This window comes from Phyllobates terribilis, unplaced genomic scaffold (genome assembly GCF_046119375.1).
Source record: "Phyllobates terribilis strain yellow unplaced genomic scaffold, ASM4611937v1 Scaffold_13__5_contigs__length_258822181, whole genome shotgun sequence".
Taxonomy (NCBI): domain Eukaryota; kingdom Metazoa; phylum Chordata; class Amphibia; order Anura; family Dendrobatidae; genus Phyllobates; species Phyllobates terribilis.
Window position 1 is genome coordinate 176464389 of NW_027362773.1, and position 17772 is coordinate 176482160.

General features: G+C 50.9%; 1 protein-coding gene across 1 annotated transcript in view; it reads left to right on the forward strand.

Moving 5' to 3' along the window:
• OTOG (otogelin) overlaps window positions 1-17772 on the forward strand; it is a 650929-nt gene that overhangs the window by 539738 nt on the left and 93419 nt on the right. The window contains exons 44-49 of the mRNA XM_073657941.1: window positions 5431-5535; window positions 5758-5838; window positions 5950-6051; window positions 7462-7560; window positions 8591-8631; window positions 8741-8816. Coding sequence (XP_073514042.1) covers window positions 5431-5535; window positions 5758-5838; window positions 5950-6051; window positions 7462-7560; window positions 8591-8631; window positions 8741-8816 — 504 coding nt within the window. The remainder of the gene's footprint in view (window positions 1-5430; window positions 5536-5757; window positions 5839-5949; window positions 6052-7461; window positions 7561-8590; window positions 8632-8740; window positions 8817-17772) is intronic.

A 17772-nucleotide genomic window follows, 5' to 3' on the forward strand; every position in this document is an offset into this window, starting at 1 on the left:
TCTGTTAGGTCTTCTGCAGCTGGGTGGGCTCGCAAAGCCGAGCCCCCCTTGTAAGGTAAATAAGGGGTGTTCCCCAGAGTTTTGGCTGCTTACTAAAAAGCAAATCGGCCATTTTCAGGTCATTCTTCTCAGGGACGTCGAACGCACGCACATCACGCGGCGTAAGAAGAATCACCTCTAATTTCCGGGGAGCCGTCCCTCCCACAGAATCTGAGACCATCACCTTGTGAAGCAGGTTTTGCTATTACTTATCCCTTTTATTTTAATAACTGTTTATGCATACATGTAAATTGTCTCCTTTATAATATCTTGTATATATTTTGTAAACACTGCCCACCTTTTGGGAGTAAATCATTAATTATTTACCAGTTTCTTTCTTCTTGTCCTATGTCGAGCAAACACGTTCCTCACCCGCTAATTCACGTTACCTACCAGGTACCCGATCCACCTGTTAAGCGATCGGTGGTGGCAGTATACCAGTATTTATGTGATATTGTGGTTTGAGGGTGGCTGGTCGGAGGTATATATACGTTCCTGGAAGGAACTGGTGGTATATATACGTCCTGTCACATCACGTGCCGCAATAGTCGACATAAATGAGAGCAGCGGCACCCGTGCTTATCCTCTGTCAATACCGTGTTTGACCAGCAGGATAAGGGGGCGCCAGAGAGCTGCAAGGTCTGACCCAAGAGTGGGTGTTGTTTTCGTGACAGCTGCCCTCTGAAGCTCTGTGGTAAGTGCATGGACGGTGCTGGTGACTGTCACCCGTGAGCAGACATGCTGTCCTCAGAAGCTTTGTGGTAAGTGCATGGACGATGCTGGTGACTGTCACCCGTGAGCAGACATGCTGTCCTCAGAAGCTCTGTGGTAAGTGTTTGGACGGTGCTGGTGACTGTCACCCGTGAGCAGACATGCTGTCCTCAGAAGCTCTGTGGTAAGTGCATGGACGGTGCTGGTGACCGTCACCCGTGAGCAGACATGCTGTCCTCTGAAGCTCTGTGGTAAGTGCATGGACGGTGCTGATGACCGTCACCCGTGAGCAGACATGCTGTCCTCAGAAGCTCTGTGGTAAGTGCATGGACGGTGCTGGTGACTGTCACCCATGAGCAGACATGCTGTCCTCTGAAGCTCTGTGGTAAGTGCATGGACGGTGCTGGTGACCGTCACCCGTGAGCAGACATGCTGTCCTCAGAAGCTCTGTGGTAAGTGCATGGACGGTGCTGGTGACTGTCACCCGTGAGCAGACATGCTGTCCTCAGAAGCTCTGTGGTAAGTGTTTGGACGGTGCTGGTGACTGTCACCCGTGAGCAGACATGCTGTCCTCAGAAGCTCTGTGGTAAGTGCATGGACGGTGCTGGTGACCGTCACCCGTGAGCAGACATGCTGTCCTCTGAAGCTCTGTGGTAAGTGCATGGACGGTGCTGGTGACCGTCACCCGTGAGCAGACATGCTGTCCTCAGAAGCTCTGTGGTAAGTGCATGGACGGTGCTGGTGACTGTCACCCATGAGCAGACATGCTGTCCTCTGAAGCTCTGTGGTAAGTGCATGGACGGTGCTGGTGACTGTCACCCATGAGCAGACATGCTGTCCTCTGAAGCTTTGTAGTAAGTGCGTGGACGGTGCTGGTGACTGTCACCCGTGAGCAGACATGCTGTCCTCTGAAGCTCTGTGGTAAGTGCATGGACGATGCTGGTGACTGTCACCCGTTAGCTGACATGCTGTCCTCTGAAGCTCTGTGGTAAGTGCATGGACGATGCTGGTGACTGTCACCCGTGAGCAGACATGCTGTCCTCAGAAGCTCTGTGGTAAGTGCATGGACGATGCTGGTGACTTTCACCCTTGAGCAGACATGCTGTCCTCTGAAGCTCTGTGGTAAGTGCATGGACGGTGCTGGTGACTGTCACCCGTGAGCAGACATGCTGTCCTCAGAAGCTCTGTGGTAAGTGTTTGGACGGTGCTGGTGACTGTCACCCGTGAGCAGACATGCTGTCCTCAGAAGCTCTGTGGTAAGTGCATGGACGGTGCTGGTGACCGTCACCCGTGAGCAGACATGCTGTCCTCTGAAGCTCTGTGGTAAGTGCATGGACGGTGCTGGTGACCGTCACCCGTGAGCAGACATGCTGTCCTCAGAAGCTCTGTGGTAAGTGCATGGACGGTGCTGGTGACCGTCACCCGTGAGCAAACATGCTGTCCTCAGAAGCTCTGTGGTAAGTGCATGGAAGGTGCTGGTGACTGTCACCCGAGAGCAAACATGCTGTCCTCAGAAGCTCTGTGGTAAGTGCATGGACGGTGCTGGTGACCGTCACCCGTGAGCAAACATGCTGTCCTCAGAAGCTCTGTGGTAAGTGCATGGACGGTGCTGGTGACTGTCACCCGTGAGCAAACATGCTGTCCTCAGAAGCTCTGTGGTAAGTGCATGGACGGTGCTGGTGACTGTCACCCATGAGCAAACATGCTGTCCTCAGAAGCTCTGTGGTAAGTGCATGGTCGGTGCTGGTGACCGTCACCCGTGAGCAGACATGCTGTCCTCTGAAGCTTTGTAGTAAGTGCGTGGACGGTGCTGGTGACTGTCACCCGTGAGCAGACATGCTGTCCTCAGAAGCTTTGTGGTAAGTGCCTGGACGGTGCTGGTGACTGTCACCCGTGAGCAGACACGCTGTCCTCTGAAGCTTTGTAGCAAGTGCATGGACGGTGCTAGTGACTGTCACCCGTGAGCAGACATGCTGTCCTCAGATGCTCTGTGGTAAGTGCATAGACGGTGCTGGTGACCGTCACCCGTGAGCAGACATGCTGTCCTCTGAAGCTCTGTGGTAAGTGCATGGACGGTGCTGGTGACTGTCACCCGTGAGCAGACATGCTGTTCTCTGAAGCTTTGTGGTAAGTGCATGGACGGTGCTGGTGACTGTCACCCGTGAGCAGACATGCTGTCCTCTGAAGCTCTGTGGTAAGTGCATGGACGATGCTGGTGACCGTCACCCGTGAGCAGACATCCTGTCCTCAGAAGCTCTGGTAAGTGCATGGACGATGCTGGTGACTGTCACCCGTGAGCAGACATGCTGTCCTCTGAAGCTCTGTGGTAAGTTCATGGACGATGCTGGTGACTGTCACCCGTGAGCAGACATGCTGTCCTCTGAAGCTCTGTGGTAAGTGCATGGACGGTGCTGGTGACTGTCACCCGTGAGCAGACATGCTGTCCTCTGAGGCTCTGTGGTAAGTGCATGGACAGTGCTGGTGACTGTCACCCGTGAGCAGACATGCTGTCCTCAGAAGCTCTGTGGTAAGTGCATGGACGATGCTGGTGACTGTCACCCGTGAGCAGACATGCTGTCCTCTGAAGCTCTGTGGTAAGTGCATGGATGGTGCTGGTGACTGTCACCAGTGAGCAGACATGCTGTCCTCTGAAGCTCTGTGGTAAGTGCATGGACGGTACTGTTGACTGTCACCCGTGAGCAGACATGCTGTCCTCTGAAGCTCTGTGGTAAGTGCATGGACGATGCTGGTGACTGTCACCCGTGAGCAGACATGCTGTCCTCTGAAGCTCTGTGGTAAGTGCATGGACGGTGCTGGTGACCGTCACCCGTGAGCAGACATGCTGTCCTCTGAAGCTCTGTGGTAAGTGCATGGACGGTGCTGGTGACCGTCACCCGTGAGCAGACATCCTGTCCTCAGAAGCTCTGGTAAGTGCATGGATGATGCTGGTGACTGTCACCCGTGCATGCTGTCCTCTGAAGCTCTGTGGTAAGTGCATGGACGATGCTGGTCACTCTCACCCGTGAGCAGACATGCTGTCCTCTGAAGCTCTGTGGTAAGTGCATGGACGATGCTGGTGACTGTCACCCGTGAGCAGACATGCTGTCCTCTGAAGCTCTGTGGTAAGTGCATGGACGGTGCTGGTGACTGTCACCCGTGAGCAGACATGCTGTCCTCTGAGGCTCTGTGGTAAGTGCATGGGCAGTGCTGGTGACTGTCACCCGTGAGCAGACATGCTGTCCTCAGAAGCTCTGTGGTAAGTGCATGGACGATGCTGGTGACTGTCACCCGTGAGCAGACATGCTGTCCTCTGAAGCTCTGTGGTAAGTGCATGGACGGTGCTGGTGACTGTCACCCGTGAGCAGACATGCTGTCCTCTGAAGCTCTGTGGTAAGTGCATGGACGATGCTGGTGACTGTCACCCGTGAGCAGACATGCTGTCCTCTGAAGCTCTGTGGTAAGTGCATGGACGATGCTGGTGACTGTCACCCGTGAGCAGACATGCTGTCCTCTGAAGCTCTGTGGTAAGTGCATGGACGATGCTGGTGACTGTCACCCGTGAGCAGACATGCTGTCCTCTGAAGCTCTGTGGTAAGTGCATGGACGATGCTGGTGACCGTCACCCGTGAGCAGACATGCTGTCCTCTGAAGCTCTGTGGTAAATGCATGGACGGTGCTGGTGACCGTCACCCGTGAGCAGACATGCTGTCCTCTGCAGCTCTGTGGTAAGTGCATGGACGATGCTGGTGACTGTCACCCATGAGCAGACATGCTGTCCTCTGAAGCTCTGTGGTAAGTGCATGGACGATGCTGGTGACTGTCACCCATGAGCAGACATGCTGTCCTCTGAAGCTCTGTGGTAAGTGCATGGATGGTGCTTGTGACTGTCACCCGTGAGCAGACATGCTGTCCTCTGAAGCTCTGTGGTAAATGCATGGACGGTGCTGGTGACCGTCACCCGTGAGCAGACATGCTGTCCTCTGAAGCTCTGTGGTAAGTGCATGGACGGTGCTGGTGACTGTCACCAGTGAGCAGACATGCTGTCCTCTGAAGCTCTGTGGTAAGTGCATGGACGGTGCTGGTGACTGTCACCCGTGAGCAGACATGCTGTCCTCTGAAGCTCTGTGGTAAGTGCATGGACGATGCTGGTGACTGTCACCAATGAGCAGACATGCTGTCCTCTGAAGCTCTGTGGTAAGTGCATGGATGGTGCTGGTGACTGTCACCCGTGAGCAGACATGCTGTCCTCTGAAGCTCTGTGGTAAGTGCATGGACGGTGCTGGTGACCGTCACCCGTGAGCAGACATGCTGTCCTCTGAAGCTCTGTGGTAAGTGCATGGACGGTGCTGGTGACCGTCACCCGTGAGCAGACATGCTGTCCTCTGAAGCTCTGTGGTAAGTGCATGGACGGTGCTGGTGACTGTCACCCGTGAGCAGACATGCTGTCCTCTGAAGCTCTGTGGTAAGTGCATGGACGATGCTGGTGACTGTCACCCGTGAGCAGACATGCTGTCCTCTGAAGCTCTGTGGTAAGTGCATGGACGATGCTGGTGACTGTCACCCGTGAGCAGACATGCTGTCCTCTGAAGCTCTGTGGTAAGTGCTGCTCTCCGGTCTGATGGCTGGATCGCCGAGCGTCCATGTATCTTCTGTGACAAGGATGAAATGTTTTGTCTTTAGTGTGTAATGAGACGCTGTGTGACGGCCTGATCCCGACATGCCACAGCCATGAAAAGCTGACCGCCTATTACCAGGAGGACTCCTGCTGCCCCCGATACTTGTGCGGTAAGATGCACCACACTGCTTCATCAGTGGGCTGCGGACCCCACCGGCATCTCTGTAATGTAGGAATCAGATGATCCCGAGGTCTTGTGGTGAATCCTGATTGGAGGAGAATGGAGGTGTCTGTCATAACAGGGGGCTCAGATCCTCAGATCCGTACACTGGGGGGGCTTTACCACAGCAGCAGCAGAACACATTGCTGCCATTCCCTGTGATTTCTTGCAGAATGTGACCCCAAGAAGTGCGACCGGGCAGACGGGCCACCTCTATGCCGCCAGGACCAAACTCTGTTCGCTGCTCACACCAGTGAGTCGTGCTGTGTGCGATACTTCTGCGGTAGGTTCAGATCTGAGCGCTGTGGTACAGATCCGGTGTGGTGGTACCTGCGGCTCAGCTATGTCATTCCTATATGTGCAGGATGTAACATCTGCTCCGATCCCGCACCCACCTGTCGACAGGGAGAACTCCTCACTGTGAGCAGCAACACAACGGAGAGATGCTGCCCCCATTACCAATGTGGTACGTCCCCTGAGGGGTCCGACGTCAGTGCTCGTGTCCTGGGCCTAAACCGCAAGTCCTTCGAGGGGTCAGAGATCAGCACTCATGTCCTGGGCCTGAACCGCAGTGCTACCGAGGGTTCCGAGATCAGCGCTCATGTCCTGGCCTGAACTGCAAGTCCCTGAGGGGTCCGACATCAGCGCTCGTGTCCTGGGCCTAAACCGCAAGTCCCTCGAAGGGTCAGACATCAGCGCTCATGTCCTGGGCCTGAACCGCAGTGCTCCTGAGGGGTCCGAGATCAGCGCTCATTTCCTGGGCCTGAACCACAAATCCCTTGAGGGGTCAGAGATCAGCTCTCATGCCCTGGGCCTGAACCGCAGGGCCCCCGAGGGGTCAGAGATCAGCGCTCATGTCCTAGGCCTGAACCACAGGGCCCCCGAAGGGTCTGAGATCAGCGCTCATGTCCTGGGCCTTAACCGCAAGTCCCTCGAGGGGTCCAAGATCAGTGCTCATGTCCTGGGCCTGAACCGCAAGTCCCTCGAGGGGTAAGAGATCAGTTCTTTTGTCTTGGGCCGGAACCGCAAGTCCCTCGAGGGGTCAGAGATCAGCGCTCATGTCCTGGGCCTCAACCGCAGGGCCCCCGAGGGGTCCAAGATCAGCGCTCATGTCCTGGGCCTGAACCGCAGGGCCCCCCGGGGTCCGAGATCAGCGCTCATGTCCTGGGCCTGAACCGCTAGTCCCTTGAGGGGTCCGAGATCAGCGCTCATGTCCTGGGCCTGAACTGCAGGGCCCCCGAGGGGTCCGAGATCAGCGCTCATGTCCTGGGCCTGAACCGCAAGTCCCTCGAGGGGTCCGAGATCAGCGCTCATGTCCTGGGCCTGAACCGCAGGGCCCCCCGGGGTCCGAGATCAGCGCTCATGTCCTGGGCCTGAACCGCAAGTCCCTCGAGGGGTACGAGATCAGCGCTCATGTCCTGGGCCTGAACCGCAGGGTCCCTCAGGGTCCGAGATCAGCGCTCATGTCCTGGGCCTGAACCGCAAGTCCCTCGAGGGGTCCAAGATCAGCGCTCATGTCCTGGGCCTGAACCGCAAGTCCCTCGAGGGGTAAGAGATCAGCGCTCATGTCCCGGGCCTGAACCGCAGGGCCCCCGGGGGGTCCGAGATCAGCGCACATGTCCTGGGCCGGTGAAATTTATGTGTGGATTAGATTGTGAACTACAAGGTTCAGGTGAGGGTGACTGTTCTCAGTGCACTTGGATCTGTCATCACAACCTAAACAACCCATTATAGAGCATTGAATAATGACCCAGAGACTCTCCGGCTCCTGACTGTGACTGCAATCAGATCCGCTCTCTGGCACATCTCAGAAGACTACCCCGTATTCACTCACTGCTCTCCGATTCACAAGTTGTTCCTTTCATCTCCCTCTTAGTGTGCGATCCTTCTCAATGTCCTGATATCACATGTGACCTGGGAATGTCAGCAATTGAGATGTGGACCCCAGACAGCTGCTGCCCCTACAGAACATGCGGTAAAAAATACAAACTATTGTAGAATGCAGAAATACAAAAATGCAATTGTATAAACCCAATATATCCTATCAGCAAGAATATAACTACTATAATACTGCCCCCTATGTACAAGAATATAACTACTATAATACTGCTCCTATGTACAAGAATATAACTACTATAATACTGCTCCCTATGTACAAGAATATAACTACTATAATACTGCTCCTATGTACAAGAATATAACTACTATAATACTGCTCCTATGTACAAGAATATAACTACTATAATACTGCCCCCTGTGTACAAGAATATAACTACTATAATACTGCTCCTATGTACAAGAATATAACTACTATAATACTGCCCCTATGTACAAGAATATAACTACTATAATACTGCTCCTATGTATAAGAATATAACTACTATAATACTGCCCCTATGTACAAGAATATAACTACTATAATACTGCTCCTATGTACAAGAATATAACTACTATAATACTGCCTCCTATGTGCAAGAATATAACTACTATAATACTGCTCCTATGTACAAGAATATAACTACTATAATACTGCTCCTATGTACAAGAATATAACTACTATAATACTGCCTCCTATGTGCAAGAATATAACTACTATAATACTGCTCCTATGTACAAGAATATAACTACTATAATACTGCCCCTATGTATAAGAATATAACTACTATAATACTGCCCCTATGTACAAGAATATAACTACTATAATACTGCTCCTATGTACAAGAATATAACTACTATAATACTGCCTCCTATGTGCAAGAATATAACTACTATAATACTGCTCCTATGTACAAGAATATAACTACTATAATACTGCCCCTATGTACAAGAATATAACTACTATAATACTGCTCCCTATGTACAAGAATATAACTACTATAATACTGCCCCCTATATACAAGAATATAACTACTATAATACTGCTCCTATGTAGAAGACTATAACTGCTGTGATGCTGCCATCTGTGGTTATAGCTAGCACTGCAGTCTTTCCTTTGCTCTCTGCAGAATGTTCCTGTGAGAGGGTCCAGAAGCCGATGTGTAATGTGGTGAGTGCCACTTTTCTCTGGTTGGGGGAGAAGGCAACTTTCTGCATTTTTAACCCTTACATAGGAGCTGCTATTTTTACAGCTTATTCATTTTGTTACTTTCTTTCAGGGGGAGATATTACAGATTGATAAAGAATTTTCCAACTCTTCCGGGAATCTCTGTAACTGCACGATATATAAATGTGGTAAGTGTGGGGCAGTTTGTGGGGTACTTCCGCCTTCATGGGGCAGATCCCCTGCCATGCTAGGCTCGTATGTGCCATCGTCCGCAGCTCGGCAGAGAATTTTCGGGACATATGGCGATACATATGCTCTTGGCTATATCTGCCTTACCTGGTCCAGAGGTTTCATTTCCTCCGTCCCTATTTCTGACAGTACGTCCACCTTCTTATGGATAATCATGGTCTGTACCTTCTTATGGATAATCATGGTCTATACCTTCTTATGGATAATCATGGTCTATACCTTCTTATGGATAATCATGGTCTATACCTTCTTATGGATAATCATGGTCTATACCTTCTAATGGATAATCATGGTCTATACCTTCTTATGCATAATCATGGTCTATACCTTCTTATGGATAATCATGGTCTATACCTTCTTATGGATAATCATGGTCTATACCTTCTTATGGATAATCATGGTCTATACCTTCTTATGGATAATCATGGTCTATACCTTCTTATGGATAATTATGGTCTATACCTTCTTATGGATAATTATGGTCTATACCTTCTTATGGATAATTATGGTCTATACCTTCTTATGGATAATCATTGTCTATACCTTCTTATGGATAATCATGGTCTATACCTTCTTATGGATAATCATGGTCTATACCTTCTTATGGATAATTATGGTCTATACCTTCTTATGGATAATCATGGTCTATACCTTCTTATGGATAATAATAGTCTATACCTTCAGGACACTTATATTTTAAAAGACTTTATTTTCCATTTTCCACAATAACAGAACATAATAAAGAATAGTAACCATTAGAATCGTAGACATGAGAAGTATCATCAGTGACAATGTGTATGAAAATCCCTTCAATCAGGAGACACTTCAAGCCCTGGGTACATTAATGTCAATACGGGCGTCTCTAGACCATTATTGTGAACAGTATGGGAAAGATTAACCACAAATTGTCATTATAATTATTTCCTAGCGCAGAAAAAGTGGAATCTAAAAAAGAGTCTGTCATAGGGCCCATCAATAACTTCCACTATAGCACCCAGCAGGCCCCTTTTTGGTGGACAACACTCTGGGAAATCCAAAGTGTTGATGAAGAAACAGTAGTAGTTCAAACCAGAAAAATGACAATGAAAACACAAATCATTTGGAGCCATCCCACACCTCCTCAACCTCAAACCGTCCCTAGTAGTGATGGGCGAGCACTAAAATGCTTGGGTGCTCGTTGATCGGGTCGAGCACATTGGAATACTCGGGTGCTCGACCCGAGCAACGAGCCCAATGTAAGTCTATGGGAAACTCGAGCATTTTTCAGGCGGCTCCCCCTGGCGGTCTGCAGAGGGCCTAAAAATTACCCAAATCGATGGGAACAGTGCTCAAATGACATGGGAACAGCATGAGGAAGACCCCTGGAAGCATTTCTGACTCCCAGGTCACAGCTGTCAACAATGTTGTCCGAGTATTGCGCCACTTTTACAGACTCACAATAAAACATACAAAAACTAAACCAAAATGGATTTTCCTGGGAAATATGTTAAGGAACATCCTTTCCAGGGTAATGACTTGTATATAAGGCAAAATAAATGACCAAATCCAAAAATGCTCCTCCACACCTTGGGCTATGTTCACACATAGCGTTTTTGATGCGTTTTTGCACTTTTGCATTGCTTTCAACCCGTGACAAATGCATTCACCAGGAAATGTCATTTTAACATTTTACAATCTTATCTGGCCATGTGCTGTGTGACACATCATCAGACACATCCTGCTTCATTTATGAAGGAGGGACTCTGAAAATCACAAAGCCTATTTTTATAGGGCCATCACGCGGCCTTTACTATTCTTAAAGGGCCAGCATTCGGCCCTCACTATTCTTAGAGAGCCATCAGCACCCCAATACCCCTTTGAAAATTTGGACACACTCCAATACCCCTTTAAAGAGACTTAGAGGAGGGCCTCCTGAAAACAATGTTCCCATTATTTGGAAGTGGGTCTCCCATTGTGTTTGCCTATACAGTGAATGCAAGGGTTGCCAAAAATTTGGAGGCACTCCAATGCCCCTTGGAAGAGACGTGGAGGAGGGCCTCATAAAAAAAATGTTCCCATTAGAAAGGAGCCGGTCTCCTATACATTCATTTTTATAAGAGTCAGCCTGTCAGCATTTTCAGTTGACAGGCGGATGCATCTATTGGTTATAATTCCACCAGCGGCACTAAAAACCCGCTCTGATAAAACGCTGGCGGCAGGGCAGGCCAGGACCTGCAAGGAATAGAGAGCCAGTTCATTCCACGTATCCAGCTTGGATACCCAATAATTATAAGGCACAGAGGAATCATGGAGGGTGTTGGTACGGTCGGCAAGGTACTCCCTCAGCATCTTCCCAAACTTTGCACTCCTTGTGAGAGTACCCCTCGCCTCAGGGCCTGTGCGATGGGAGAGGATGAGAAAACTCTCCCAGAACTTTGACAGTGTTCCCCTGCCTCTGCTGGATTGAAGTTGTGTCTCTCTCGCCTGTACTCCTTGGTTGTCCAACGAACTGTGACCTCTGCCGCTAGCATTTTCAGATGGGATTTTTTTTAATAGTTCTGCAACAAGCGCCTTCTGGTACTGCCCCATTTTTGTAGACCTGTCCGCCTCAGGAATAAGAGATATATAGTTCTCCTTGTAGCGTGGGTCTATAAGTGTCACCAACCAGTCACCCAAAATTTTGAGAACGCGAGGGTCATGGGAAAGGCAGCATAACATAAACTCAACCTGCTAACAGGCAAGACTTCCGTGTCCTCACCAAGAGGATGACTGACCATGCTGTCCTCCTCCTCCTCCTCTCTGTCCTCTGGCCATCCACGCTGAACAGACGGTATGACAGTTGTGCAGGTAGTACCATCTATAGCGTGTGAAACTAGCTCCTGTTCTTCCTTCTCCTCTTCCTCATTGTTACCCAATCCAAGTTGGGATGAGATGAGGCTTGGCTGTGTGGAATCACCCTGTATGGTTCCTTGCTCCATCTCATCGTGCTCCGCCTCCAATGCATCCTCTTTAATTGTGAGCAGAGAGCATTTCAGAAGACAGAGAAGCGGGATGGTGACGCTAATTATGGCATCATCGCCGCTCACCGTCTTGGTGGAGTCCTCAAAGTTTTGGAGGATGGTACAAATATCTGACATCTATGTCCACTCCTGAGGTCTTATGTGTGGAGTCTGAACTGAATACCGACAACCTAGTTGATGCTGGTACTCAACAACTGCCCTATTCTACTCACAAATCCTTCCCAACATCTGCAATGTAGAGTTCCAACGCGTGGGAACATCACACACCAGTCTGTGAACCGGAAGCTGCAAACGCTGCTGAAACACGCAAGGGCAGCAGACGCTGTAGCTGACTTTCTAAAATGGGCATACAGGCGGCGTACTTTAACAAACAGATCTGTCAGCTCTGGGTAGGATTTGAGAAACCTCTGAACCACGAAGTTAAGCACATGGGCCAGGCATGGTATGTGTGTGAGCTCGCCTCGCCTCAGAGCCGCCACCAGGTTCCGGCCATTGTCACACACGACCATGCCTGGCTGTAGGTTCAGTGATGTCAGTCACAGATCTGCCTGCTGTTTCAGAGCTGTCCACAACTCTTCAGCATTGTGCGGTCTGTCACCTAAGCATATTAGCTTCAGCACATCCTGTTGCCGCTTGGCCGAGGCAGTGCTGCAGTGCTTCCAGCTTGTGACTGATGTGGTCATTTCGGAGATGGAGGCTGAAGAGGAGGAGGAGGCTGAGGAGGATGAGGTTCAGGAGCTGTAGACTGTGGGGGCAACCCTGATTGACCTAGGGCACGCAATCCTTGGCGTCGGGAGGACGTGTTCCGTCCCAATGTCTTACTGGGTCCCGGCTTCCACTATGTTAACCCAGTGTGCCTTCAGCGAGATGTGCCGTCCGTGCCCACAAGCACTTGTCTACGTGTCCGTGGTTAGGTGGACTTTCCCGGTAACTGCGTTGTTGTGGGCACGGTTGATGTTTTGGGACACGTGCTTGTGTAATGCGGGGACGGCACCCCAGGAGAAATAGTGGCGGCTGGGGACCGAGTACCGAGGGACGGCCGCCGCCATCAGGTTGCGGAATGCTTCCGTCTCCACGAGCCTAAAAGGCCACATTTCGAGCGCAAGCAGTTGTGAAATGTGGGAATTTAGTAGTGTGGCCTGTGGGGCGTTGGCTGTGTATTTGCGCTTGCGTTCCAAGGACTGGGGTATGGACAACTGAACACTGCTCTGGGACAAGGACGTGGACATGCTTTCTGATGCTGCTACTTGAGAGTGTACAACGACAGGTGAAGGGCAGGAGGCATCTTCGCATGCACCATGGACAGGGGATTGGCTTACATGCACAACAGTGGAAGAAGCAATGGTGCCACCCGCAGACACTGTTCCTGGACCCTGGAGTTCAGCCCACAAAGTCGGGTGCTTTGCTGCCATGTGCCTGATTATGCTGGTGGTGGTCAGGCTGCGAGTTTTGCCACCCCTGCTGATGCTGGCCTGGCAGGTGGTGCAAATGGCCTTTTTGGGGATATCGGCAGAGTCTTTAAAAAACAACCAGACTCGGGCAGACCTAACAGTTGTACTGGCAACTTCCTTCGTGTTGGTGTTATGGGGAACGGTTGCCTGCCTTCTGTCTGCGGCCACCACACTGCTTCTTCCTGCCTGTTGAGGTGCTCTGCCTCCCTCCCCCTGTGGGCTGCTGTCCTCGCTCTGCATGTCCTCCTGCCAGGTTGGGTCAGTTACCATATCATCCACCACCTTGTCTTCCCTTCCGCACCCTGGTCCTACTCCTGACTTTCTGGCAATTGTCTCATCATCCACCTCTTGTGACAGTTTCCCACCGTCGCCTTTGTGTGACTGTCAGGCAAAATTTATTTTTGGTCCCAGTTTTAAAAAATGAAAGCTGTCTTAAATTTTCACTCCTGTCCATTTGTAAGACATAAAACTGCAGTGCTGGCCCCCACCCTAAGAATTTTTATTAGCGTCATAAACCCACAGCGCAGAGCAGCGTCTAGTTTGAACTGGTCTCTCCCTCTTGGATGTGGGACCCCCTCACACCAAGATATGAAATCTGAAGGATTTTTAGGTCTTCTGCAGCTGGGTGGGCTCGCAAAGCCGAGCCCCCTGGTGAGGTGATCAAAATGGGTGTTTCCTAATTGTTTGGCCCGTTAGTAAAAACCAGAACGGCCATTTTCCAAGTCATTCTTCTCAGGGATGTCAGACACATGCACACCACGCTGCGTAGAAGAATCACCTCTAATTTCCGGGGAGCCGTCCCCCCCCACAGAATCTGAGACCATCACCTTGTGAAGCAGGTTTTGCTATTACTTATCCCTTTTATTTTAATAACTGTTTATGCATACATGTAAATTGTCTCCTTTATAATATCTTGTATATATTTTGTAAACACTGCCTCCCTTTGGGAGTAAATCATTATTATTTACCAGTTTCGTTCTTCTTGTCCTATGTCGAGCAAACACGTTCCTCACCCGCTAATTCACGTTACCTAACGGGTACCCGATTCACCTGTTAAGCGATCGGTGGTGGCAGTATACCAGTATTTATGTGATATTGTTGTTTGAGGGTGGCTGGTCGGAGGTATATATACGTTCCTGGAAGGAACTGGTAGTATATATACGTCCTGTCACATCACGTGCCGCAATAGTCGACATAAAATAGAGCAGCTGCACCCGTGCTTATCCTCGGTCAATACCGTGTGTGACCAGCAGGATAAGGGGGCGCCAGAGAGCTGCAAGGTCTGACCCAAAAGTGGGGTGTTGTTTTCGTGACAAATTGGTGGCAAGCGGTGGGATCATAGGACATTAGTGATCGGGTTTGAGCAATCATTCCTCTCACTAAAAACTTGCACGGTTCTTACCTGGACCCTGCACAAAAGTTTTGGAAGATCGAACTCAGTGTTTATTAGATCTGAGACAATACTGTACTGTATGTGTAGCAGTTACCCCTACCCTTCTTCGTTTTTTATTTTCTATTTTTATTTTGGTGATCATGGTCGTAGTTGGGGAGTCCTGGTATCACCAGCAGAAAAAGGACACTCTTATTGGAATATGTATTTCCAGAGGCATTGACCCCCACGGCAAAAACAGAGAACAAATGATTGCTGAACTGTTACAAGGTGCTGCAGAGCCCGTCCGACAGCAGAGCCCTGATGATGGGGCGGCCAGCCAAGGCCTGGATGGCGCTGCTGCAGGGGTCCCACCTGTGATTGCCAGCCATACCCGCAACCAGGGTAGTGTGGACCCGCACCTGCAGATGGCCTTGGATGAGCTCACCGCAGACGATCGTGATGGACGACTGCAGCTGATCCTGAGATTCCAGGAGCGAGCAGAGCGACAGGCCCAAGCTGACCGAGAGGCTGCTGAGCGACAAGCCCAAGCTGACCGAGAGGCTGCTGAGCGACAAGCTGACCGACAACACCAGCTGGAGCTAGCCCGGATTCAGAAGGAGTCGCCCTCTACGCAGACCCGTGAGTCCAACAGTGCCAGCTGCTTTAAACCTCGTCCTGAGCACTTCCCTGTGATGGAAAAGGATGGGGACTTGGACACATTTCTGCGAGGCTTTGAAAAGGCCTGCAGGCAGTATCAGCTGCCAACAGACGAGTGGGCAAAATATTTAACCCCAGGACTCCGAGGAAAAGCTTTGGAGGTGTTTGCTTCCCTCCCTCGAGAGCAAGATGGAGACTATGAGGCCGTCAAGCAGGCCCTGATAAAAGAGTACCAGCTGACTCCTGAGGTTTACTGGAAAAAGTTCAGAGCCCTCCAACGGGGACCACATGACACCTACAGTGATGTGGTAGACGGGCTCCGAACCAACTTTGAGCAGTGGATCCAAGGACTGTCAGCGACCACCTTTGAGCAGTTAAAGGATCTGATGGTGAAAGACCAGTTCCTGCATCTGTGTTCGACTGAGGTACGGCAGTTCGTGATGGATCGGGAGCCACCAGATGCCAATAAAGCAGTGCAGATCGCAGACACCTACGAGGCCAACCGGAGACCAGAGGTGCGGAAGCCGGTCGTCGCCAGCTGGAAAGGGGGTAAGCCATCAACCACCATCCCTGCCCCTGCCAGCCGACCTTCCGGAGGCCTTTTTCCCGTTACCAATGCCCGGACTGCATCTGATGCCCGCAAGTGTTATTTCTGCAACCAGACTGGTCATCTCAGCGCCACTTGCCCAGAGAAGCAGAGGAAGAACCCCCCATCCAAGGCCCCAGGGCCTAATGCATCAGTTCTTTTGGTGGGTGGGCCGGTTGGGAGGGCCTGTGAAAACTTGCAGTCTGTCAGGGTGGGGAACACTCTCACTGTAGGCCTCAAGGACACTGAGGCCGAACGAACCCTCATCCGACCCGAACTGGTGTCCACTGAAGAGCTTATTCCGGGAAAGACCCTGACTGGCACCGGGATTGGGGGCGTCCGATGCCCCTTGCCCATGGCCCGGGTTTTTATTGATTGAGGTGCGGGGAGTGGGGTGAAGGAAGTGGGAGTATCCAAAAACCTACCTGCTAATGTTTTGTTGGGAACTGATTTGGGGAGGATGTTTGCTTATTATGCCCCTGACACCCCTCCCCGATCTGATACGGTTGGTAAGGTTAATACTGATAATGTGAATGTCAATGTTTTACATGATTATGATGATGATGATGATTTTGATGATGATGATGATGATGATGTTGTATTGGAAGGTGCAGGAGAACTCAGCCATGTCACTCTGCGGGGTGATGTTGCTGAGGATCCCCTAGCAGGAGCAAAGGTCAGTGCCAAGGGTAATGGGGAGAGGCACAAGGACCATGAAGCTGGTGGTGCTGTGCTAGTGACCAGTGTCACAACAGAATGTGACCTGGCTGATAGTCGCTGTCCCATACGTAGCACTGTGCCTGAGGTAATGGAGGATGATGGAGAAGTAGTTCTCATAGCCTCGCAGGCTAATGAGACGGTGTTATTCCCCGGGGAGACGGCCTATATAGCCGCTGTTACCCGCAGTCAGAGTGCCCAGAAAGCAAGTAACGCCCTGCCTTCTGGACCCTCCTCGGACAGAGGAATAACAGGATCAGGTATGGACCCAGAGCCGGTCCCAGAGGGTCCCAGTGAGGACGTGGCCTTAACCTCACTTCTGGCTTCCTCCAGCCAGGAGTTTCAGGCAGCTCTGCACTCAGATGCTAGCCTGGAGACGTTAAGGAGCCTCGCTGAGAAACCCTCCTCCGAGTTGGATAAGGAGAGGGTATTCTGGGACCAAGGGAGGTTGTACCGGGAGACAGTTCCCTGTACACCCCAACAGGAGTGGCTGAGGGAAAGACAGCTGGTCATCCCCTACCAATTCAGGGATGAGTTGTTGGGGATCACCCATGAAATTCCACTCGCTGGACACTTGGGGGTCAGCAAAACCAAGGCCCGGCTGTCTCACCACTTTTATTGGCCCAAAATGAGGACGGATGTGGTGAACTACTGTCGCTCCTGTACCACGTGTCAAAGAGTGGGAAAGTCAGGGCCGGCCCCCAAAGCCCCCCTGATCTCTTTGCTAGTGATAGAGGAGCCTTTCCAGAGGATTGCTGTGGACATTGTGGGACCACTGGCCATGCCCAGCAGCTCTGGAAAATGTTTCATCCTTACCGTGGTAGACTATGCTACCCGGTATCCGGAGGCAGTAGCCCTGTCCTCAATTAGGGCGGATAAGGTGGCGGACGCCCTCTTGGCCATCTTTTCGCGAGTAGGATTTCCCAGGGAGATGCTTACCGACCAGGGGGCCCAGTTCATGTCACGCTTAATGGAGGCTCTATGTAAGAAAATGCAGGTGCAGCATTTGGTATCGAGCGCGTATCACCCACAGACCAATGGTTTGTGTGAGCGATTCAACGGTACCCTCAAACAGATGTTAAAATTGCTGATTGAAACCCAGGGTCGCGACTG